At 39.7% G+C, this 26,442-nt stretch overlaps 1 protein-coding gene across 2 annotated transcripts in view; it reads left to right on the forward strand.

Annotated features, from left to right (window-relative positions):
* Rab3gap1 (RAB3 GTPase activating protein catalytic subunit 1) overlaps positions 1-26,442 on the forward strand; it is a 61,195-nt gene that overhangs the window by 18,236 nt on the left and 16,517 nt on the right. For both annotated transcript variants that reach the window (XM_052199863.1, XM_052199864.1), the window contains 11 exons: positions 1,400-1,565; positions 5,925-6,024; positions 11,316-11,397; positions 13,829-13,897; positions 15,377-15,450; positions 18,889-18,981; positions 19,536-19,702; positions 22,317-22,406; positions 22,984-23,156; positions 24,623-24,677; positions 24,915-25,286. In XM_052199863.1, the coding sequence (XP_052055823.1) occupies positions 1,400-1,565; positions 5,925-6,024; positions 11,316-11,397; positions 13,829-13,897; positions 15,377-15,450; positions 18,889-18,981; positions 19,536-19,702; positions 22,317-22,406; positions 22,984-23,156; positions 24,623-24,677; positions 24,915-25,286 (1,441 nt within the window). The remainder of the gene's footprint in view (positions 1-1,399; positions 1,566-5,924; positions 6,025-11,315; positions 11,398-13,828; positions 13,898-15,376; positions 15,451-18,888; positions 18,982-19,535; positions 19,703-22,316; positions 22,407-22,983; positions 23,157-24,622; positions 24,678-24,914; positions 25,287-26,442) is intronic.

The following is a 26,442-nucleotide window of genomic DNA, read 5'->3' on the forward strand; positions in this document are numbered from 1 at the left end:
CTCACATAGATCTGCCTGCCTCTTCTCCCTTGAGTGCTTGGATTGAAAGGTATGTGCCACCAATCTCAGCAACATTATGTTCTTAGGTGTGTTTAAGAACATGAAGTTAGCTTTATCCACTCAGCTACTTTGGTCTATATCAGATAGACCAGGAGACTCTTACTGAAAATTTACTAGTGGAGAAATGATGCACTACAGTGCCCTAAGGAATATTTTGGAGTTTTTTGTTTTGTTTTTTTTGTTTGTTTGTGTTTTTAGTTTTTTGGATTTGTTTTTTTTTCCGAGACAGGGTTTCTATGTATAGCCCTGGCTGTCTTGGAACTCACTCTGTAGCCCAGGCTGGCCTTGAACTCAGAAATCCGCCTGCCTCTGCCTCCCAGAGTGCTGGGATTACAGGCGTGCGCCACCACTGCTCTGCTTATTTTGGATTTTTTAAAATTTTGTTGTGTTTTGGTAGCATAAGTTTAGCTTTCAATGGTGTAGCCATCTTTCCAGTCATTTCCTCCCATGAGAAAACTGGCAAAGTTGTATTTACAAAGGAGTGTTTTGACTTGGGAATGTATTTTATAGCTTGTTCTTGTAATTTACCATATTTGTGTTCTAGAAACACCATAGGTGTTGTATTATGTCAGTCATTGTTCCGAAGGGGAAATGCATAGGTTCTCATGAGTTTTTGGTCACATTCTTATCAACTCTCTACTTGATGATCTTGTTTCCTGTACATTTCTGTTTAAAGATGTCATATTATGCTTTTATATATTAATATGTATTGTTGATCCACTGAGGTTCAGCTCACAGCCAACTCAGGAAAGCTTGTAAGTCATGTTTGAACGACTCATTTTTACATGTATCTTCTGTCTGTAAGACATATTACAGCCTCTGGCTCTTAGGAGCACTCTTTCAGATCCACCTCGATCATCAAAGGACACTTTTTATAGTCTGAGAGTTGAAACAGGATGGCACATCATTACCTAACTTAAGTTCATCTGGAACTTAGAGACTTAGACTCTTTCTGCTCTACAGATCTGCACATAACTCTGTGCTGCTAGTGTTGTTTTGGGGGTTACAGATTTAGTGAGTAGGCCAATTTACAGAGACAGAAACCTGTGACTAGAGAGAATTAACTCTACCTTTAAATGGTAGAGAAAGAAATTCTTCACCACAAAGTTGGTTTTAACATTTTCTTGCTAAAGTGCTAATAGGCTTCATCAGTTTGTTAGGGTAGGGAGAGGAGAAACTAAGTGTGTCTTTGTAAAAAATGAGAATCTATTTAAAAATTTTCTTCCTGTGGAAATTTAAAATATTAGATATTAAAATAACAGGAACAGTTTGAGGCTTGGGATTACTTCCTGTTTAATGAGTGAGTTGGTTTCTGGTCCTTTCTTATCTATATCTATAGCCAGGTGCCATTGTTTGTCCAAATACATCACAAATGGCGACGGATGTACATGGGGGAATGCCAAGGTCCTGGTGTTCGAACAGATTTTGAAATGGTTCATCTTCGGAAGGTGCCGAGTCAGTATACTCATCTGTCAGGTCTGCTGGACATCTTCAAGTCAAAAATTGTGAGTTGACATTGATATTGTTAGTCTTATTTGGAATATAGATAAAAGTTTGGTAATTTGAGCACATAGAAACTTTCTAATATCAATAATGTAATAGGTTATAATCAAACTTGATTAGCAAACTGAACTCAAATATGTCAGTGAAACTTACTATTTTATGTATTAGCTGAAAAATTAATTGAAGGTTCATCTTAAAAAAGTGCCGAATCAATACCATTCCAGCACCCAGCCTCAGCCTTTTATAACTCCAGTTCCAGGGACTCCATTGTCCTCTTCTGACCTCTGAGGGCAACACACACACACACACACACACACACACACACACACACACACACACACACACGGTGCACAGACATACATGCAGCAAACCCTCATAAACCTAAAATATAAAAAGACAAGAAAAATTAATTGTAAAGGAAAAATACTACAGGTCTCTTTAGTGTGATCCTTGTCGGAAGACTCATATGAGTAGTGTTTCTGTCAGGATGTTTAGCATAAATAAAAATGTGTAAAATAACCCCTTATTTCCAATGCTGAACCCTTCTGACAAAGTCTGGACTCATGAAAGTAAAAGCTGTAACTGTTTAGAAAAGATGAATGAGAGAGGCCTGCCACGGGCAGTGAATGATTTTTACTTGATCAAAGCAGAATAGACAGGAAAGATCTGATTTGGGTTTGTTGGGATAGTTTTAATATGTACCGAGTATTTAAAATTAGTGTTGATGTTAAACTTCTTGTGTTAATCATTACAGCTGCATAGGAAAACATTCTTCTTAAGCAGTTGCTGAGTATTGAGAACTGAACTGCCTTGATTACAAATTTTAAAGGGTTCAGGAAAAAAATATCAATATTTTTAAATGCAGAGGGGAGGGTTCTGTGCCACAGAACTTGGTAAAAGTCATGCGAGTGTTGATTATATTCATTTTCCAACCTTTCTGGAAGGTTGGAAATAGGTTTTACTATTCTAAAAAGGAATTCCTCTTTTTCAATAGGTACTTTTTGTTAGGATTAGAATTTGACTAGAAAAACATGGGACCAGAGATTTGGCTTAGTGTAGTGGAAAGCTTGCCTAGCATGGGTAAGATTCTTTGTTCCATCTCCAGTACTGGGAAGGAAGCGAGGAAGACTGGCATGAGACCTCCATCCTGTGGTGGTTTGCATGAGAAGAGCCTCCGAGGGCTCCTGTGTCTGGATGCTTGATCCCCAGTTAGTGCAGCTGTTTGAGAAGGATTAGGAGGGGTCTTGTTGGAGGAGGTGTGTCACTGGAGGTAGGCTTTGAGGTTTTAAAAGCCCAGGCCAGGCCAGGTGTCTTTTTCTATTCTCTGCCTGCTGCCTGCAGATCAGGGTTTAAAGTTCTCAGCCAGGGCTAGGTCTCCCAGTGCCAGCCAGCCTGCCTGCCACCATGCCTGCCTGCACAGACTAACCTTCTGCAACACCCACTACTGGCCTCCCTTTATAAGTTGCCTTAGTCATGGGGTCTCCACAGCAGAAGAACAGTGAGTGACTAAGAACATTCCCAGTACTATGAAAAGGAAGAACTGAAGGAGGGAGGGAGCTTGGAAGCAGGCAGGCTGCCTGGCCTGCCAAATGCAAATCCATTTGAAATACAGGATAGGAATTTCAAAGTTAAGTCTACCTCTTTTATCATTTATTTTTTCTTAACATAATTTCTGTGACTGTCTCAATTAAAAACAGTCTCGGAACATTTGATATATGTAGTAATTTTCTTTTCCTAAGTCTTCTGGGCTCTGAAATCTATACTGTCTAATTCTGTATGTAATATGGTGGGAAGTTTTTCAACAACCAATTTTGTGTTGGTTGTTCACCCCCCACCTCCACCCCCTTTTTTAATCATTATAAGTGTTTAATTAGTATTTTGTAAAATTTATGGTCTGATACCAATATTAATACCTTATTCCTTCTTTTTTTGGTTTTTCCAAGACAGAGTTTCTCTGTGTAGCCCTGACTGTCCTAGATTTGCTTTGTAGACTTGGCCTGCCTTGAACTCACAGAGGTCCCCCTGCCTCTTAAGGAATATTAATGAACGTTTTCAGATATTTTTGTCTTTCCTCTATGCAGCTCAACCTTTCTTTTTGGAAACTTCTATTTTAAAGAGACTGTCTTGATGTGTGAAACCTAACTTAAGATTTGGTTGTCAATAGTTTTATTTTTAAATGAAAAATATTGTTAGTTTACCATGTTACCTCTCAGTCTTTCAAAATTTTATAGAACTCTTAATGGTAGGCTTCTTTCAAAATTGATCTGAGAAAATTGAATTTGAGGTAGTTGAGAATGACTTTGGGTAATGTAAAGTTTTCTGCATAGTTAAAGCTACCCCCATCTTTGTAAAATTATCCCTTAAATGTCACCTGTCGGTAGAGTAGCTGATTTCATGTCATAGAGTTCTTGCTTTTAGGAAAGGATTCTTGTTGATGGGCTCAGCTTTGCCATTTGCTGTCACATAAAGTACAAGTTTAAATCTTTTCCATCGTACTTCTAAATGTTTGAACCTTCTCAGCGCTTTCCTTTTCAACTTTCCCCCCCTTTTTTTTGGTTTTTTGGATTTGTTTTTTTCAAGATAGGGTTTCTCTGTATATCCCTAGCTGTCCTGGAACTTACTCTGTAGACCAGGCTGGCCTTGAATTCAGAAATCCGCCTGCCTCTGCCTCCCAGAGTACTGTGATTACAAGCGCCACCACCGCCCCCCCCCCTTTTCAACTTTAATATTCTGAATTCTTTCATGGTCCTTATAAATCATGGTTTTATAATTTAATAGCTAATTTGGCTATTTGTTTTAGAACTACACTTTGTTTTGCCTATTCTTTTTTTTTTTAAGATTTATTTATTATTATATATAAGTACACTGTAGCTGTCTTTAGACACACCAGAAGAAGACATCATATCTCATTACAGATGGTTGTGAGCCACCATGTGGTTGCTGGGATTTGAACTCAGGACCTTCGGAAGAGCAGTCAGTGCTCTTAACCACTGAGCCATCTCACTCAGCCCTTGCCTATTCTTTTTAATAAGAGTTTTATTTTGGTCCCAGAGAGGTGGCTCCATGGTTAAGAGCATTGACTGCTCTCAAAGGACCTGGGTTCAATCCCCAGCACCTATAGTGTGGCTCATAACAATCTGTAGTACCAGTTCTAGGGGATCTGGTACCTTCTCTTTGGCCTTCACAGGCACCAGGCCCTCAAGTGTCACATAGACATTCATTCATGCAGGAAAGCACCCAAACACAGAAAATAAACAAAATTTTTTGAAATTAAGCTTCATTTTAAATTTTACCTTTTCTAGCCATTGTGTGTTGGTTTTACAAACTCATGGTTGCTGTCTACAAAGCATTGTAGAACCAGGTCTAGTAGTGGCTGGAACTTCTTGCTCGCTGATATTGGAAATGTTGTATGTGTAGTCTTGGAATTTGAGTTTTTTTGCTCAAGCCGTGAGAACCACAGGTTCCCTCACAGAACTACTTTTCAGGCATATGGCTAATGTGCCTGCCAGGCCTCTTGCTCTACAAATGACAGTCAAATGACAGTGATACTGCCTAGAGTCTGCTTTTTGACTTTTCAAAACAAGGTCTGGCATTGCTGGTGCTGTTTCTTTCTGTAGTCTCTTCCTCCTTTTTTTCTTTCCATAAAAAGTTTATTAGCTTAAAAAAGTTACTCTTCATTGTGATGCTTTTGTCTCTGCTGTTTCTCCCCTGGCTTTCCCCTTCTTTGTTCTCTCCTCCCCAGTGGCCCCTTCCCACTTGAATGTCATGTGACATGTTGCCCTCCCCTTTCTCAGCCCCTCTGGGTCCCCACTCATAGTTCCCCATCCAGTTTCATAGGCGGTACCTGTTCCTGCAACCCCTTACTTACCTGCACACAGACATTAAAAGTTAAGATCTGCCTCTTAAAATCTTTCCATCTTCCTTTCGGTGATGTTCTCTGAGCCTTAGGTTGTACAGGTTGCATTATAGATGTGTCAATTAGGATTGTAGTTTTTTTCCTTTCTAAAATATTATTTATTTTGAGACACATATCACTCTGTGGCCTTGGCTGGCTTGGAACTTGCTGTGTAGACAAGTTAGACCTCGAACTCACGAAGCTCTCCCTTCCTCCGTCTCTTGAGTGCTGGGATGAAAGGCATGCGCCATGCTCAGCTAGTGTCTTCCTTCTGGGTTTTCTAAATTACACTCTACTAGTTCTTTCTTATTTTTCTTTTAACAGTTTGACTGCACACAAATGTTTGAAACTATAAACTTGGATTCTAGTTTCTCAAGCGGGTAGCATTCCATATCTTTGAAATGTTGTTGAAGTTTTTAAGCAGGCCAAAGCATTTACATGGTGTTGCCTTTGCATGTGTTTCCAGGGCTGTCCTCTAACTCCGTTGCCTCCAGTTAGCATTGCTATCCGGTTCACGTATGTGCTTCAGGATTGGCAGCAATACTTTTGGCCTCAGCAGCCTCCAGGTGAGAACATTTGTAACTATATTTAACCTATTAAATATGGATTGAGAAGAGATGTATTAGGAAATTAAAATTAGATATGGTGTTTCATACTAGAAATATCTATACTCTTATAAATGTAATTGCTGATTTTGTTGTCTGTGTGATTTTTTTTTCTCCTGAAGAAAAGCACATATTTTAGAGGCAGAACTATTTCATATTTGACAATCTGTGAAAGCTGATATGATTTATAAAGCTACTCCTGTGATAGAACACTGTGTGTATTACCATATAGTGAATGATCAAAATACCCATCTTTAGAATATCAGAGAAACCATCCTCATAAGCTGAAAACAGTAATATTGGTGCCTTAGAGCAGTAGTTCTGAACCTTCGGGTTGTGCTCCCTTTGAGGGATGAACAGGCTGCTCACAGGGCTCACCTAAGACTGTTATGAAACACAGATGTTTACATTACGATTGGGGTTCAGCACAACATGAGGGACTGTATGGTCGTAGCATTAGGAAGGCTTAGAGTAATTACAAAGTTTCTGTAAGGCAAAGGACACCATCAAAAGGACAAATTGGCAACCAACAAATTGGGAAAAGATCTTCACCAACCCTACATCAGATAGAGGGCTAATATCCAATATATACAAAGAACTCAAGAAGTTAGACCCCAGAAAACCAAATAACCCTATTAAAAATGGGGTACAGAGTTAAACAAAGAATTTTCACCTGAAGAATTTCGGATGGCGGAGAAGCATCTTAAAAAATGATCAACTTCATTAATCATTAGGGAAATACAAATCAAAACAACCCTGAGATTTCACCTTACACCAGTCAGAATGCTAAGATTAAAAATTCAGGAGACAGCAGGTGTTGGCGATGATATGGAGAAAGAGGAACACTCCTCTACTGCTGGTGAGGTTGCAAATTGGTACAACCACTATGAAAATCAGTCTGGCGGTTCCTCAGAAAACTGGGCACCTCACTTCCAGAAGATCTTGCTATACCATTCCTGGCATATACCCAGAGGATTCCCCAGCATGTAATAAGGACACATGCTCCACTATGTTCATAGCAGCCCTATTTATAATAGCCAGAAGCTGGAAAGAACCCAGGTATCCCTCAACAGAAGAATGGATGCAAAAAATGTGGTATATATACACAATGGAGTCCTATTCAGCCATTCATGAAATTCTTAGGCAAATGGATGGAGCTGGAGAACATCATACTAAGTGAGGTAACCCAGTCACAAAAGATAAATCATGGTATGCACTCACTAATAAGTTGATATTAACCTAGAAAACTGGAATACCCAAAACCTAATCCACACATCAAATAAGTTACAAGAAGAACGGAGGAATGGCCCCTTGTTCTGGAAAGACTCAGTGTAGCAGTATAGGGAAAAACCAGAACAGGGAAGTGGGAAGGGGTGGGTGAGAGAACAGGGGGAGGGAAGGGGGCTTATGGGACTTTGGGGGGGGGGAGGGGGCGTGGTGGTGGCAGAAAAGGGGAAATCATTTGAAATGTAAATAAAAAATATATCGAATTAAAAAAAAAGAAGAAAAAACAAAGGAAGGCTTAGAGTATTGGGAAAAGAAGAAAAATAAATTTGTATATAGTCTTATGGAAGAAGATTTTAGAATATTTAATGAGGACTTAGAAAATGTCTTTAATTTCCTGCATAGTCATTGATAAGTCATTAATTTGAGTCATTAATTACTAACCAGTAGTATCCCAGGTTATGCCAAGGACACAAATATGAACAGGCATCACCTAAGTTCCAGAAAAAAGCTCTGGGGGACAGAGAACCTGAGGTTTTTGTTTTGTTTTTTCCTACTTGCTTTGTTGGATATAATTGTTTACAGTGCTTCTTTTTTTTTTTTTTTTTTTTTTGGTTTTTCCAGACAGGGTTTCTCTGTGTAGCCCTGGCTGTCCTGGAACTCACTCTGTAGACCAGGCTGGCCTCGAACTTAGAAATCCACCTGCCTCTGCCTCCCAAGTGCTGGGATTAAAGGCATGTGCTACCACGCCCGGCCAGTGCTTCTTTTAATAACCATTTATTTAATGTGTGTATATGTATGTGCCATGGTGTGTGACATCAGAGGAAATCACAGGACAACTTGTGAGAGTGAGTTCTCTTCTACCATGGGGGTCCTGGGGTTGGAACTTGGGTTGTCAGGCTTGGTGGCAGGCACCTTTACTTGCCAAACTCTCTTGCTGGCCCCACAGTATTCTTTTCGTAATCCATTTTGTTTCTGAAATAATGTTTGTACTTCCTTTAAAATATTTTTTGGTTTTTTTTTTTTTTTTTTTTTTTTTTTTTTTTTTGTAGTTCTGACTGTCCTGGAGCTCACTATGTAAACCAGACTGGCCTTGAACTCAGAGATTCTCCTGTCTCTGCCTCCAGAGTGGTATGATTAAAGAATGTGCCACCATGCATGACCCTCTTTGGATTTTTTTTTTTTTTTTTTTTTTTTTTTTTTTTGAGACAGGGTTTCTCTGTATAGCTTTGGCTGTCCTGGAACTCACTCTGTAGACCAGGCTGGCCTCGAACTCAGAAATCTGCCTGCCTCTGCCTCCCAAGTGCTGGGATTACAGGTGTGCGCCACCACCGCCCAGCTGACCCTCTTTTTAAAAATTCTTATCATACATGCATTGTAAAAAGTGATGTTTCATTTAGAAATATTCATAGCCTCTCTCTCTCTTTCTCTCTCTCTCTCTCTCTCTCTCTCTCTCCTTCTCTCTCCCTTTCCTTCTCCTTCTCTCCCTCTCCCCTTCTCTCCCTGTCCCTCCCTCTCTCTGAGACAAGATCTTACTGTGAATTTCTTACTGTGACTTTGTAGCCCACATGGGCATTGAAGTTATGCAGTCCTGCCTCAGCCCCCGACAAATGCTAAGGTTTAGCTAAAAGCCACCACACCCATGTATCAATAAACATCTAGCTTACAAACATTTTTAGCGTACTGCTTCCAAAGAAAACCAAAACAGTATTTTTCATGCTCTATTTTGTTCCAGCTCTTTGGCTATAAGGTTGAGAATAGTTGCTGGGTTAGAGACAATAGGAATTTCTATTGTACATAGCAGCTTTTGGTAGTTATGTGCACCACTACTGTTTTTTTTTTTTAAAGATTTATTTATTTATTATATAAGTACACTGTAGCTGTCTTCAGACACACCAGAAGAGGGCATCAGATCTCATTACAGATGGTTATGAGCCACCATGTAGTTGCTGGGATTTGAACTCAGGACCTCTGGAAGAGCAGTCAGTGCTCTTAACCACTGAGCCACCTCTCCAGCCCCACCACTACTGTTTTTATACTGTTGAGCAACTTAGAACTCTAATGTGCAGTGAAAGAGCTACACCTGACCCACAGCAAAGGGGGGAGTAAGAGAAAAGCCGTGGTTTCCAGACAGCAGTACCACTGCATGGTTTTTGATCTGCTACTGACAAGTTTCCATTCTTCTCCTTTTCCCAAGGCTAATTTATTTTAGACCTTTGCCAAGATAGAACCTTGGTGTGTATCCCAGTGACAAAGTATATACTTAACGTTTGTGAGGCCTTAGATTTAATCCTAATTGCCCAGTTCCATGGTGTTGATGTCAACAGTGATCTTAAGTCAATCACTTACCTTGTAAGTGATTAAGGCCAGACTTGCCTTGTAATTCTGATCGCTAATAAGGTGTTTGATGATGTTCTGTTGTCAGATTTTTAAAATGTAGGTAAAAATAACATTCCTTAGTAGGCTAGAGTCTATATAAACTCCGTATTTCCTCTTATAAGATGGAGGGGCCAGCAAGAATTATGAGCCAAACTTGGAATTTTATATCTTTTGTTTAATTCTTTTTTAAAAAGATATATTATGTATTTTATGTGTATGGATAATTTATATCTGCACAGCAGAAGACAGAATCAGCTAGTTGTGAGCTGCCATGTGGGTGCTGGGATGAACTTAAGACTTTCAGAAGTGCAGTGAGTGCTATTAACCATTGAGCCATCTCTTCAGCCTATGAATGTTGTTGCATTTCTCAGAAAATGTAAGACTCAGGAAGGCTGATGTCACATGGTTACCCAGTTGATCAAGTTTGCCTTCATGTATTAGTCAGTCTCCAGTTTCTTGGTTCTCCTTACCCACAGTGTTACTCATCAACTTTTAATTAAAACTTTTGTATTGGGTCTGGAGATATGACTCAGTGGTTAAGAGCACTGACTGCACTTCGAGAGGTCCTGAGTTCAATTCCCAGCAACCACATAGTGGTTCACAACCATCTGTAATGGGATTTGATGCCCTCTACACTGGTGTGTCAGTGATGGTATATTCATAAATAAATTAAAAACACCTTTTGTAATATCTTTTTGCTAATTATTTTTAATGTATCACTTTATGAGAATGCATGTAAAGTTTGAAGCTCTTAGAGGTATGTATTTTGTAGTATAAAACTAATCACATGATCTTTATTTTTGTAAGCATTCTTTAAGTTGTAGAATGGAATGCATTGATTGAAGAATTATTGAGTAATTTAGCCATACTTAATGACTGTTTTGAGTAACTTAGGGCATAGGTTGTCAAGTGTTAATTTAAATAAATCTGGATGATGTTTGTGGTTCAACAATAGACTTTAAATTTATGAATTTCTAGTATAATATTAACAATTAAATACTTCCATATATATTATTTCAGAGAGAAAAATCCTTTTACTGTCCTAGAAGGATTAGTTTCTCAAGAAGGATAGAAGTAAGGGTTCAGTGGCACTTTTTCTGCTTTCTTCCCATGGAGAGACTATTCATTTTGGAAAAGAGGTTCTTACTGAGTTTCAGTATTTCATCTATAGTCCACAGAGAATTTTACTAATAATGGCAAATTTGGTAATTTGTTAACCAGAAATTTTTGACAACAAAACTGATGAGTGTAAGTTGGTGAATAAATTTCTTAGTACTTAGATAATCATCCCTTTTAGATTTTATTTACCATACTCTTAGAAAAAGGAGAAAATTACAGGATTATTTCTCTCCAGAGTAGTAGTTGAAAACTATTTCACAAGAGTAAAATTTAGACTGGATGGCTCTACTTGAAACAGTGGATAATCAGAAGTGTGCTCTGTACTTAAACACTCTCATTCTCAGAAGCCTTGCCTTGCGTGCTTAACTTGCTGTCTGCACTGTCACAGGCACTTCAGAGCTGTCCCCTTCTGAAAGGTTTAACTGAAGCAGGCGAGCTCTCACTGTACGGTACTAGCTAGCTTGGACTCCACTGTGGAGTGCTTGCTTCTAATTTTTACCAAATAAAGGCATACATTTCCCCTTATGTAGATATAGATGCCCTCGTGGGAGGAGAAGTCGGAGGCCTCGAGTTTGGCAAGCTGCCGTTTGGTGCCTGTGAAGATCCTATCAGGTGAGATTTCCAGCCTGTCACTTAAATTACGGGGTTATTTTGCTTTAAAATTTATATTGAAGTTTGTTTTATAACACAGCAGGCTGTTGAAGTAATGTTGGAAATAACTATACTTGCTTTCTTTAGTTTATAACATCACACGAGAACTTCCCAAATTACTATTCTTCTTAAGGTTTGGCAGGCTGTGGGGCTGGGGCTGTAGCTTAGTGGTGGAGTGGCTGCATAGCATGCATAGCCCTGGCTTCAGCACCAGCACACAGTCTGTGGCTTGGAGGCCAGATCTGGTCAGTATACGCGCGTGCGTGTACACACACACACACACACACACACACACACACACACATACACACACATACATGCACACACTCGCGCGCATGTAATAGGCTTCAAAAAGCCTGTACATGGCTCCCAAAGCTAAAATATTTGCTCTTTGGCTTTTGTTTGACAAGTTTTCCAGCTCATCACTATAACAAGATTTTGTTTCAAAGACGAGAAAATTCATCTACTATGAAGTTCAGCACTTCAAAGTGAATAGTTTGGTGGGTTTTATTATAGGTTTATGCAGACATTATCATTGTATACATCTAACATCTAAAACATTTTAAATACCTTGGCGAAAGAAGCTGTTCCTTTAAAATTTATATTATCTGTGTGTGATTGTTCATGTCTTTTAAACTCCTTGAATTCTGTGATAAAGTTCACGATCATTCTTTTAAGCTGTGTCCGGGGTTTATCTAGGTAATTTTCATTAGGAGACATTTCTGTTGGACTAGGGTTTCAGGGGAAACATCCTGTCTTGGCCGTTCATTTTGTTTTTATTTTTGTGATGTTACATCGGCATGTAGACTTCTTTCTTTTGTTGTGTGTCTGGTGTGAGGATCTGGCCTGCTTTAGGCCGTGTCAGTGCCTGAGCTGGGTGACTGGAGCTAGGTGGGTAGAGCTGGTGTATAAGTTGTTTAATTGGACCAGGCGAAGATGGCTCCTGAACCTTGAGGCTGGGGCTAGGCCTATGTATATGAGGGGAGATATGTATATATATGTATGGGATGGGAGAGTGAAGGAGCTCACACACAAAGCAGGCTGTAGGGCCTTGGGTGTAGCTTGATCTGTGGGTATTGAGATGGCAGTAGGTAGAGGGAAGAGTAGGAAAGGAAAAAAAGCTACTTAGCCCACCATGGCTACTAGTGAACAGGCTGCTCTGGGGCCAGCCATGGAGGTAGGCCAGGGGGTGGAGACGGGAGAGTAACTGAAACTTACCTGTGCTGCAGCATAAACAGTTGTTTTCAAAAGAGATCCTTTCTAATGTGCCATTATGTGGATACACTTTATGCTTATATCACATTCTATTTATCCTTTCAGTTAATGGATTTTTTATGTATATTTTTTGTTTACTACATATATAACATTTTATATCTATAAGACAAATTCATATGGCTACATTTTCCTTTCTTAAACTAGTTGCTTTTAGTTTATCATACACAGCACTACTTTTTAAATGCTCTTCTTAAAGTTTTTTATTAGCATATATTAATTATACATAATGGGTTTTATAGATTTATGTATATGATGACCTCTTTTTTTCCTAGTTTGTACCTTAGTTAGGGTTTTATTGCTGTGAAAAGAAACCATGACCCTGGCAACTCTTATAAAGGAAAACATTTAAGCCGAGCATTGGTGGCACACACCTTTAATCCCAGCACTTGGGAGGAGAGGCAGGTGAGGCAGGCGGATTTCTGAGTTTGAGGACAGCCTGGTCTACAGAGTGAGTTCCAGGACAGCCAGGGCTATACAGAGAAACCCTGTCTCAGGGAAGAAAAAAAGAAAGAAAGAAAGAGAAGAGAAGAGAAGAGAAGATTTAATTGGAGCTGGCTTATAGTTAATAGGTTTAGCTATTATTGTCATGGTGAGAAACATGGCAGTGTGCAGGCTGACATGGTGCTGGAGAGGTATATGAGAGTTCTACATCTGGATCAGCAGGCAGCAGGAAGAGAGAGGGACACTGAGCCTGGCTTCGCTGAAACCGCAAAGCCCAGCCCACCAAATACTTCTTCCAATAAGGCCACACCTACTCCCAACATGACCACAGTAATGTCATTCTCTGTGAGTCAGTGGGGGCCATTTTCATTCAAACCACCACAGTACCCCCTTTTCATTACCCTTTCTTGTCTTTTGGTGACTCTTGAGTTGCTTATAGGAATGTAGGTTTGGAGGTAGGTGAAGGATTATTTACAATAGTATGAGCAACTCACCAGCAACTATGCCCAGAAGAAAATGTCTCCTCCCCTAGCAACCATCACATACACCACTTTACATGCATTGCTTTCTCAGGATACATTTCTAGAAATAGAATTACAGGGTCAGATGACATAAATACAGAATTAAATGTTTTGAGCACATTTTATAGGTTTAATTTTTTGTGTTTTAATTTTAGTGAACTCCATTTAGCAACGACATGGCCTCATTTGACAGAAGGGATCATTGTAGACAATGATGTTTATTCGTAAGTATGTTAAGAACTTCATCCCAATAAATTAACTGCCAAGTACAAAGTTTTATTTTTGAAAAAAATTTAGACTTGTTTGTGCTTATTTGTGATGAGTTGTTAAGATGCCACTTTGGGAAGGTGACCCTTAATTCAGGGCAGTAAACTATTTAAATCTTAGGATTGCAGCATAGTGGTCTCTATCATTTAGTGTGTAATTCTCTTGTATGCTTCTTAGCTTCTAAGAATCACTGTAGGGCTGGGAGTCTAGCTCATTGGTGGAGTACATGCCCAGTGTGTGGAAGACCCTAAGCTTGACATCCCCACCTCCACCCCACCCCCACCCCCAACATTGTTTCATAAAATGCTTTTAAGAAGTAGTGAGATGGGGCTGGAGAGATGGCTCAGTGGTTAAGAGCACTGAGTGCTCTTGGGAAAGTTCTGAGTTCAAATCCCAGCAACCACATGGTGGCTCACAACCATCCATAATGAAATCCGATGTCCTCTTCTGGGGTGTCTGAAAATACCTACAGTGTACTTATATAATAAATAAATAATTTTAAAAAAAAAGGAAGTAGTGAGGGGGCTGGAGACATGGTGCAGTGGTTAAGAGCATTAGCTGTTCTTCCACAGGACTACCCTTCAATTCTCAGTACCTAAATGGTAGCTCACAACTGTCTATAAGCTTGGAGTATAATGAAAGAAAAAAGCATTAGACCCTTCTTATTCTGGGTGTGGAAACGTGAGAAACACTTTGTCTTTTCACAGTTAATGGAACTCACTGTATTTGTTTATGATAAAAGTAACAACATGCATGTCCTCACTTAGGGTATGTAGGTGCAAAGGAGGAAATAAAGACATAGTTTTTAAAAGCCTGTTAAACCTTAGTGCAGATGTTTTTAGACTTTACATTTATATATCAATTTGATTTATTCTTTTAGTATCTTAGGCCTTTTGTGGTGCTTGCGTGCCATGGTACAAGTGTGGGAATCAGAGATTAACTGTGGGCTGTCTCCTATCCTATGGGTCCTCCCTGGAGATTGACATCAGGGGATCAGGTATGATGGCAAGTGCCTTTACCTGCCATCTTGCTGGTCATGAATTTTTTTAAAAAAATATTACCCACAGTACCTCATTGAATAGATCCTCTATATTATTCTTTAGGAAGCAGAATGCTTTTGGTTTTGTCCAAGGTTTGTAGTCCCTGTTTTCATTAATCGTAATATTAAATTATAAACAGGTTGTTTAAGATGATTATATAGGGACTGGAAAAAATAAAATAGCTAAAAAATACTTGTTTCTTAATTTTTTGTATTCTTTAAAAATATATTTGATTAATTTGGTTTTAGTGCATATCTCATGATTTTTATAATTCTAAATTTTTGTTTTGATCTTGGTAGTCCATTGTTTACAGATGTGTGCCACTGGACCTAGCTTTCATTGCATTATATTGTAGACATGTTTGTTAGTCATATTTACTGTCTTACTCTATTCTAGTGATTTGGATCCTGTTCAAGCTCCCCATTGGTCGGTTAGAGTTCGAAAAGCTGATAATCCCCAGTGTTTACTAGGTAAAGTACACTCTGTTCCTTTTCTGAAAATTTCCAAATTGGAATGCTGAATACAATTCTTCCTTTCAAAATATTGTTTTGCATTTTTATGACCTCCTCAGTTAGTGTGTTATAGAAAAAGTATTTTCCAAATATAGTGAATCTTTTATTAACAGTGATAGCAGGATTTCTTCCCTTCAATGAATCTATACTTCAGCATTCTCTGTAATATTCTCACATCTTGTTTTGCTCTTCCCATGTTACTATGTCACCTTGTCCCAGCACAATCTGCATCTTCAGTTGAGCCCTTTGTCTTAGTCAGGGTTTCTGTTGCTGCAGCAAAGCACCATGACCAAGAAGAAAGCTGAAGAAAGGATTTATTCAGCTTTCACTTCCACAGCTCTGTTTATCACCAAAGGAAGTTGGGACAGAGACTCAAACAGGGCAGGATCCTAGAGGTGGGAGCAGATGCAGAGGCCATGGAAGGGTGCTGCTTGTTGGCTTGCTTCCCATGGCTTGCTCAGCCTACTTTCTTATAGAACTCTGGAGCAGCAGCCCAAGGCTGGCACCCCATCCCCACCATGTGCTGGGCCTTCCCCCCATTGATCACTAGTTGAGAAAATGCCTTACAGCTGGATCTCATGGAAGCATTGGCTCAGCTGAGGCTCCTTCCTGTCTGGCAACTGTAGCTTGTGACAAGTTGACACAAAACCAGCCCTGTCAGTTCACTGTCCTTGTCTTTTAGATCCCTCTGGGTCTGGGATGTGATTATAAGAGCATTGACTTAGTGTGCACTAGAGCAGGGCTGCTTAAACTTTTTCTACTTGTGATCCTTTTTTACTGAGACATCTTTTCATGACATGGGGTATATATAAAATAGGTATGCAGATCAAACATTTACTGAGAAATTTATTCTAGGATGACCCTCTGGTGTGTGTGTATGCATGCTTTTATGATAGCTGAGACAAATTTGCATACTGATGAAATGAATATGATTAATTTTGCATAAAAAGTTAAATTTTTGCATTTTCAACATTTTTCAGAGTTGACGTCTTAGTTCTATAATTGTCATTTCTGAATATGCTGCTTTCCACAAATATGCTATATAAAATGGTAGGATATATGTAGGGTCAGCTCAGAAGTTGTTGGAAGTTCAGTTCTAATAGGATGGATACTCAAGTTATCAACTCAGCAGTTTTTTTTTAAAAAAAATTCTAAGGATGTACTTATTTTATCCTTACATGCTGAGGAAGAATGCTTAGAAAATGTTGTCCTTTTCTCTGTAATTATATCATTCTGTTTATACAAAGGCAGAAAGCTTTATTAAGAACTCTGTAATGTGTATCATGCAGTAGTCCGAACTGACTGTTGGAGGCAGCATTAGCCGGTGCTGTGTGGAGACCCAGCATCTATCTGCCTTGCAGAGTGCATGCTGGGAGCTCAGAAGCAGGACTGCAGTGGAGCACCATGCAGCACATGTCAGCACTGCCAGAAACATCTTGGATTTAGTACATGTTTGATTTTGAGTTAAGTTTTGATCATTCCACATTCAGAAGCCTTTTACTGTTTGCATATCTTTTATGTCTAGAAATCATTCTAAATCACAGTTTAAAAAGCTGGGCATTGGGGGCTGGAGAGATGTTAGTGCACTTAGCTGCTGAGCCATTCTTTGGCTCTAGTTCTGTTTTTAAATATAATACCTGTCTAAGCTCTTGAAGCAGCAGCTCTCAGCAGTGGGACACATAAGTTGGTACACTCCTTGTGGGATGTTAGGGTGACAGCACAGCAACCATCTGTGTGCATGTCACACTTAACCAGTGTCCTGTCCATCGAAAGTGCACTGTCTGCTGTACAATAGTTGATGGACTACACGGCCATCTTTGCCTGCTAGATGGCCTTCTAACACCTTATCTTTCTTCATTTGATCTGTTGGCTTTTGTAAGAACTTGAGAGCTGTTCTAATTTTAAGTTTCTGTTTCATGATCTCACTCCACCTCTTTGTATAGTTTTTAATGATAAAATTACTAGAATTTTCTACATTTCTGGAAAAGAAATCAAGAAATGTTGATAAATTCTACAGCTTAAGTGTACACTTTTGTATTTTGGAACTGAAAATTCTCGTTAAACTTTTAAAATGTATTAGTGCAAACATACCCTCCCCCTTTTTTGGAGTCACTATCATATGTAATCCAGGCTGGTCTTGAACTTACTGTGTAAGTTGATGATGACCTTGAGTGCCCCATGTTTCCTCCTCTAGCTCCCAAGTGCTGATACTACAGGGGTGCCCTGCCATACGTGATTATGGTCGAAGGAAACTGCCCGAGGGAAGCTGGCAGTCCTCCCCATCTTCCCAGTGAGAGCTGTGTGGAAGCCGGCCATGGTTACGGGTGTAGCTTCCTGGAGCTCCGTGTTGGAGAGACTAAGGCAGGGAGACGGCAAGGTCATGGCCAGTCTGCTATATATAATTTTTTTATTAAAATGTTTTTATTATATTTACTTATCTGGGGGAGAAATGGCATTCACGTACCATAGCCAGTATGGGGCAGAGGACGACTTGAGGGAACTGCTTCGTTCCTCCATGTGGGGCTGGGAGACCAACCCCACTGAGCCATCCATTCGACAGCAAGCATCTCTGCAGCTCTTGAAAACAGAAAATAATTGTCATCTTTATATCACTAATATGCAACCAAAGATGTAATAGCTTCACCTTACATGATTTCTTTATCCTCTAGGAACATCTTTGCATTTTAATTTTAATATGTGTTTTTAATTGTCTCAGAATTGTAGGATAACAGGAAAGAAAATGATGTATAATAATATTGTTACTTTTATGATTTAATGATAATGGATATTGGCAACAGTGAAGCCTGCAGAAGCTTATATTAGGAAGTGTATTTTGTTTTCATTCTAGAAGGAAGTTTTTGTTTTAGAAATAGGAATAGAAGCATTGTACTGAGAGAGAAAGCATTCTTGAAACTGGGACTAGGACAGTGAGCCCAGGGGAAAGCATGTTTCCCAGACAGAGGATACAGAGTACAGAGGAGAAGGCTCTTCTCTGTCCCCACCTGGAAAAAGGAGTGAGATCACTTCTGAAATAGGGTCAGTTTCTATCTTCCTCAGAGAAAAACGAAGTACATCAGGCTGTCCTCGAACTCCGAGTTCCACTTGCCTCTGCCTTGATTAAAAGAATCACTGCCTGCCTTATCTTTTAAGTGTTTTTTTTGTTTGTTTGTTTGGTTGGTTGGTTTTTTTTTGAGAGAGTTTCTTTGTGTAGCCCTGGCCAGCCTGAAACTCACTTGGTAGATCAGGCTGGCCTCACACTCTCAAGCCTGTTCACCACCACTGCTGGGCTTCCCATCCACATCTTACCTTATAGCTTTTGTTAATAGATATGTGTACCTTTGATGCACTGATTTCTTAGACTTAAATGTCAAACATTAATAACTTTTTCTTTTGTAGGTGATTTTGTTACTGAATTTTTAAAAATTTGCCGTCGAAAGGAATCAACTGATGAAATTCTTGGACGATCCACATTTGAGGAAGAAGGAAGAGGTGACCTATTTTTCCTATTTTACATTTTTTCTAAAACCTTGCCTTTGCTCTTTGGCATATATTCTGGCAACTTTTCAATCACGTTGAGTTGAGTTGGAGAAGCAAGTGTAGATGGCGCTGGCTGGCGTTCTCTACCCAAAGGTTCCGCAGCACATGCATTCATCACTTCTTCACCACCACAGCAACAACACATAGTAATAAGGTATTTGGAAAAGTAGAGTTTTAGATATTCATATTTGAGGTCTCCAGAGGAAAGATGACTCGTGTGGTATCTCTGGCATCCATAGTTCATGAAAAGCTGAACACGTGAGGACTTTATAATTTTATAATTCTGACAGCATTTAATACTTGTGTAAAGAAGAACCAACCATGTAAATGTCACCAGTTTACTGACCACTTTTCCTGCCACTTTTGGTGATACAATTTGCATTCTTTTTTTTTTTTTTTTAAACAGAGCTGAGGACCGAACCCAGGGCCTTGTGCTTGCTAGGCAAGCGCTCTACCACTGAGTTAAATCCCCAACCCCACAATTTGCATTCTTTTCTACTTTATAGAAGTTGCTGATATAACTCATGCTTTGTCAAAGCTGACTGAACCAGCACCAGTTCCAATTCATAAATTATCAGTTTCAAATATGGTACACACTGCAAAGAAGAAAATACGGAAGCACAGAGGAGAAGAGTCACCACTGAACAACGATGTTCTCAATACCATTCTTTTGGTAAGTAGCTGCCTTGCTTTTATGTGTATCTGCATAAGTACATGCTAATTATATATTCCATTCTTTCTTCATGGCAAGCACTGGATTAGGAGCATGAAGTATAATCAAAGATCCACATTCAGAGACTACTGGTTAGTGGGAAGAAGAGAGCGTAGTGTTACAGTCGTAGGTTGCAAGTTAGAAACAGGACAAGGAGATAATGAGAAGAGAGCAGAGTGTGTGTGTGTGTGTGTGTGTGTGTGTGTGTGTGTGTGTGTGTATGTGTGTGTGTGTGTGTGTGTGTGTGTGTGTATGCATGCTTGCACGCATGCATGCTACCATGCACAGTGGAAGTCAGGGTGCTTCCTAAAGAGGATGCCATGTGCTGAGTAAGGTTTTGCTATGCAGTGCTAGGGATCAAAGCCAGGGTCTTGTTCATGCCTGAGTGCATGTTGAACCGTGGTGTTTGTAGAGTGCTTCCCTGAGAATGACCAGGGTAAGGATGGGCAGGTGGCTGGAAACCTGTGTGACGTAGCGCTGTACTGTTGTCTTAACACCACTCGAAACAGATCAGTTTGTCATGGGAATTGAACTTTTAAAATGTTCTTATGACAATAGTCTACAAACATCTGTATAGGAAGGACTAGAGAGGACAAAGAAGAGGGTTAAGGTGGGTCCCAGTGATGGTGTAGTTGGAATGGTTGTAGCCACATGAGGGTGAATACTGACTTCCTGCATGATGTTGAGCCAGTCACTGCAGGTTTTTCATCTCACAGATGAGGCTGGTGCTCCTGTGTTACATTCCTTTAGTCCTCCCAGCACTTGGAAGGCAGAGGCAGGCAGATCTCTATGAGTTCTCTACAGAGAGAGAGAGAGAGAGAGAGAGAGAGAGAGAGAGAGAGAGAGAGAGTGAGAGAGAGTGAGTGAGTTAGTTCTGGGATAGCTGGAAATGCATAATAAAGGGCCCTTGTCTCAAAAAAAAAAAAAAAAAAAAACCAGGAAAAAAAGTGAGGCTGATAACGCTCGGTGAGATTGTCATAAAGTTAAAGGGCCAGACATGGTACTGCCTGGCATGTAATGGGTCTTTATTAGGTGATTGTAGTTGCAGTTATAATATAGTCTTCAGGGAAACCCTTCAAAAACAGCGTAATAAAGGAAGGGAATGCTGGATCTAGACCTGATGCTAACCAATGTCTTGCCATTTTTCTGATCAAGACCCTTAGATCTTTAGCCTGGTACATTATAAATATGGGAAGATGAGAACTGGATGGTGTTTGTAAATATGTACCTGCTACTGGCACTTAGTACTTATTGGTTACTTCAGTTTTTCTAAGTCTGTTAAATATTGTTTAAAAAATGAGAAAGTCTGAGCATGTTCTGTAATATGTTCAAAAGAAGCTAGAGAGATTGGTTAGCAACATCAGAAAACCTCTTCTTTTTTTTCTTTTTTTCTTTTTGGTTTTTTGAGACAGGATTTCTCTGTGTAGCCCTGGCTGTCCTGAAACTCACTCTGTAGACCAGGCTGACCTCGAACTCAAATCCACCTGCCTCTGCCTCCCAGAGTGCTGGGATTAAAGGTGTGCGCCACCACTGCCCCCACCTCATCTTGATTCTAATTTAAAAAAAAAGTCTCTATAGAGAAGACTCCTTAGAAATGTATCCTAAGGACCTGGTAAGGTGCTATAAGTCTAGCACCTGGAAGATCGTGACTGTAAGTCTAGCCTGGGCTTTGTAGTGAAACCTTATCTTTAAAAAAAAGTAGCCTTAAAAAATGTGTTGTAAGTATAAATTATCCAGTCAGTCAGTTGTCATCTGCACTGAACCCCATCACATCTCTATGTTCGCAGTGCAGACTTAGAGCAGATACATTGGCCAGTGAGGTGTAAGCTCCTCATTTCTAGGGGCGTTTCCCACCATGCCTTCAGGATTTCATACATGGAAACCTGTGGATGATCTTATCACAGATTCTCAGAAATACAGAGGTGCTTTTAGATTATTATAGTTTTGACTCTACTTAAATGGATTCACACTTTTTAAATATAGGATTTACTAGCATTTGATGAGTATTGAATCAGTGCGATGAGATTTTTGCTTCTGTGTTGTTTACCTCACATAATCAAGTGATTATTTGAATGAAATTTTTCTGAATTGCTGACAGTAATTTCCTTTTGATGACAATATATAATATCACAGTAAGAATATTCTCATAATTTTAACAGTAAATCCACTGGAAAGTCAGTGTCTTCTATAGGTTATAAAAACCAATAGAGGGCTGGAGAGATGGCACTGACTGTTTTTTCGAAGGTCCTGAGTTTAAATCCTAGCAACCACATCTGTAAAAAAGATCTGATGTCCTCTTCTGGTGCGTATGAAGACAGCTACAGTGTACTTATAATAATAAATAAATCTTTAAAAGAATCAACAGACTAGTCAGATGTAGTAGCTTCTATTGTTAATCCCATCTCAGTATCTGGGATGTAGAGCAGGTGGGTTTCTGTGAGTGCTTTGCCATTCTGGTCTACATATTGAGTTCTAAGTGAGACAGAGGTTCATAGTGAGAACTGGCTCTCAAGAGAGAAAGAACGCTAAAAAATCATCAAAGAAGGCAAGTATAATGTGGTTATCTCTCCCCTAGTTCTTGTTCCCAGATGCTGCCTCTGAGAAACAGTCAGATGGAACTGCTTCAACAGACAATGGCAATCCTGCATCAGAGGCTGGAGACTATGTAAGAGGGAGTTCAACATTAAAATATCGTAAATGCACTTTATGTCTAGGGGTTTGCTGAAGGTCTAGAGATACCTAAGTATCTCTTCACTTAAAAATCCATCTGGGGGTGGGGGCTGGAGAGATGGTTAAAAGCACTGGCTGCTCTTCCGAAGGTCCTGAGTTCAAATTCCAGAACCCACATGGTGGTTCACAAACATCCATAACGTGATCTGACACCATCCTCTGGAGTGTCTAAAGAGAGCTACAGTGTACTTACATATAATAAATAAATCTAAAAAACAAAATCCATCTGGGAAACCTGAGTGGTGTTCATAGCCACTCAGATGATGAACTGCTTATAACATCAGCACAGATACCTGTTCTGTACAGCAAGCAGTTCTTGGGAAATAGGAACTAATAGCCTAAGAATTCTATGCATAGCTGTGGGCCCTCGTGGTTTAGGGTTCTTGTCAAATCCTTATGTTTGTCTTGCAGCACGTTCTGGTGGGTTAATTTTGATGGAAGATTTTTCCTTCCTATTCTTCAAGTATGCAGATCTGCTGTAAACAGGTTTTGCTTTGTTTTTCTTTTGTTAGACTCTCTACAATCAGTTCAAGTCTGCACCCTCCGACAGTTTAACATACAAACTGGCCTTGTGTCTTTGTATGATCAACTTCTACCATGGAGGGCTGAAGGGAGTGGCACATCTCTGGCAGGAATTTGTGCTTGAAATGCGTTTCAGATGGGAAAACAACTTCCTGATTCCAGGGTAATAATTTTAATTTCCAATTGTTTAGATGGGATTTTTTTTTATTACAAATATCTGATTTCTTTCAGGGATTCTTTGTAAGAAATATGTGTATAGCTTGACTCAGGTGTTCAGTGCAGTGCATTTCTAATACAGGGGAAAAAGACCTGACAACCTAAGTGTCAACATTGTGCTGCATGACTGTAAAACTTTCTTCTAGAATCTTTTATTGTTTTGTTTGAGGTGGGGTATTAGGGCATGAACCCTGGGCCTCATCATATATGCCAGGCAGGTGCTCTGCCACTGCTTTGCATCTGCATACCCCAAGAACCTTAGCATAGAAACTGTTTATGTTGGGCATGTGGCAATTGCTTTTATTCCCAGCACTCAGGGAACAGGGGCAGGGGTAGGGGCAGGGGCAGGGGGAGGGACAGAGGCAGGCAGACCTCTGGTGCATTGAAGGTCAGTGCACTCTGCATAGCAAGTTCCAGGCCAGCCAGGACTACAGGGTTAGAACCCATCTCAGCAGACAGACAAGATAAGTCTTAGAAACTGTACTAGTAACTAGGTGTGGTAATACATCACAGAATGCTTCATTTATGGTGATATGTATGTAGGTATAGAGAAAAGATTGGAGAGAAATATAGTCGAGTGTTAATAGTTTTCCCATGTATGGATGTACATTTTTTTTGTTTCTTTGTTTCTTTGTATTTCTTAAATCATCTGTACCTATACTTAATTATTTGAAGGAAAATACCTTTAAAGTATACTATATTTCAGGTACTAAACATAATCTAGAATCTTTTTTTTAAAGATTTATTTATTTCATTATATATGACTATACTATAGCTGTCTTCAGACACACCAGAAAAGGGCATCAGATCTCAATATAGATGATTGTAAGTTACTGTGTGGTTGCTGGGAATTGGACTCAGGACCTCTGGAAGAGCAGTCAGTGCTCTTAACCATTGAGCCATCTCTCCTGCCCCAATCTAGAATCTTTTTATATTGACATTTCACTGAGTGCATAGACTCTTAACTGTGCATACATGCAAATACTGCTGGGTAGTGCTTGTCTACCCATGCTAAGGAGAGGATGACAGGACTAGTTTAATGGCCTTTAACCTGAAGTGTTTTGTGTTAAGATGTTTGCCAGTCTCTGTTTATCTGGATTCTCTCTTGGCCATTACTCTTTTGCTCTGAAACTTATTGCAGAAGTACACTGAGTGGAGGAATTTAGTGATTTAGAGCCAAAGAGAGTCCAGGATCTCACTGGCAAAGTAGAGGTAGAGAGAGACCTTTGTATAATGAAAATCCACCTATATACAATTGAAAGGTGAATGCACAGATGAATTTAGTTTGTGTGACATGCAAAGAACTGTACACTAGTTTTGCTTTCTTAACAATATAGTTTAAAAAATTGGCAATGTATAAGTAGGCTTGTCTGATAAAATTTTACTAAAACTAAGCTTTCTTTTATTTGGTAGACTAGCAAGTGGACCACCAGATCTAAGATGTTGTTTACTACATCAGAAACTACAGGTAACAATTTTCCATAGCATGCACATACACATTTACGTAATATATATGCAAAATCTAACACGTGTAGAAGTGACTTACATAGGCTATTTTCCTTGTGCTACTTATGGATTGCTTATAACCAATAATATAAACAAAGCAGTAATTTGTCTTGGGAAAGAGTAAGAAGAAATACTGAAGCAATTGATACATATTGCTTTTCTCTAATTCAACCATAAATGTTATTTCTGTTTTCTTCAGATGTTAAATTGTTGTATTGAAAGGAAGAAAGCACGTGATGAAGGGAAGAAGATGAGCCCCTCAGATAGTATGACTAATGCGTATGCAGGGGATGCTGGGAAAGCTGGAGGCCAGTCAGGCCTGGACCATCTCAGAGATACAGAGAAGGAAAAGGGAGAAGTAGGGAAGTCCTGGGACTCCTGGAGTGATAGCGAAGAAGAGTTTTTTGAATGCCTCAGTGATACCGAAGACCTTAAAGGAAACGGACAGGAGAGTGGCAAGAAAGGAGGTCCCAAGGAGCTGGCCAACTTAAAGCCAGAAGGACGCCTGCACCAGCACGGGAAGCTCACACTGCTGCATAATGGGGAGCCTCTCTACATCCCAGTGACCCAGGTGGGGTGCCGAGGCTGGCAAACTCTGCTGTCATTTGTTGTTGATTAGCTCCTTCTTAGTAGGAGATAATTGCTTTTGGGAGGAGAGATTGTTTAAAGTCTTTGTTTAGGTTTGGAACTTTCAGGTCTGCCTGTCTGAAATCACGTAGAGTTTTGAAGCCTTGGTAGATAGTGCTGACCTTACATAAGGTGATTTATTAATTCTTTGAGAATTCTGTGTGGTATTTTGATCATACTTAGCCTGACTTTCTCCCTGTGACTTAGAGTCTATACTTTCTCTACCTTCCCTTACTTGGTGCTCTCCTATTTTTTTTTTTTTTACATAGCCCATCAACTCCAATTTTTTTGCCCATATATTCCTTGGTATGGGGCCCTCCTCTGCAGCATAGTTGGCCTGCCAGGACCCACACCCTTGATGAAAACTGAGCCTCTACTCCCTGGAAGCTGTATCTGTCTGTGGCTCCTCAGCCACACGTCAGGGCTGGTGAACCCCTTTCCATGCCATGTTGAAATGCTGACTGTCTTGATCCTCTGCGGCATCTACAGCTGCTGTGACTCTACCAGTGCAGTGGCCATGTCATGGCCACAAGATGCTGTGTGCCCCTCCTGCACAGTGGACCCTGAGCCTTGTGGGATTAAACTGTACTTCCATAGGTATAGATGAAATGCTTGGAGTACTCCAAATACAGAATGGAAAGGACAAAAATAATTGCCCTTCAGTTAGGGCTGTCTTTATTTCTTCAAACATGTTTTAAAGCCATCTTAAACTATTAGAATAACAACTCAGAGTCTAGGGAAGAACAATTCATTTTTGGTGGTTGGTTTTGCTTAAGTGATATGTGAACACTTATGTTTAAAAAAGGCTACTGCTCACTGGTTCAGCTCTTATCCTCAGAAGTAACTTTTTTATATTTGTTTCTTTGCATTTATGTGTGCATATTGATATTTATGATTTGGCTTCATTTCTGAATGTGTACACTGATACATAACCTTGTTTATCCTGTCAATAGGGTCACTCCATGCCGTTAAATGTACATCTGTGTCATTTATAATTGCTGCATATTACTCTATCATGTGGAGGTCCCACAGCTTATTTAGCTATTCATGTTGGTCACTGTGTATGTCATTTGCAAGGTTTTGCTCTTTTAGTTTGTATC

This window comes from Apodemus sylvaticus, chromosome 12, assembly GCF_947179515.1.
Source record: "Apodemus sylvaticus chromosome 12, mApoSyl1.1, whole genome shotgun sequence".
Lineage (NCBI taxonomy): Eukaryota > Metazoa > Chordata > Mammalia > Rodentia > Muridae > Apodemus > Apodemus sylvaticus.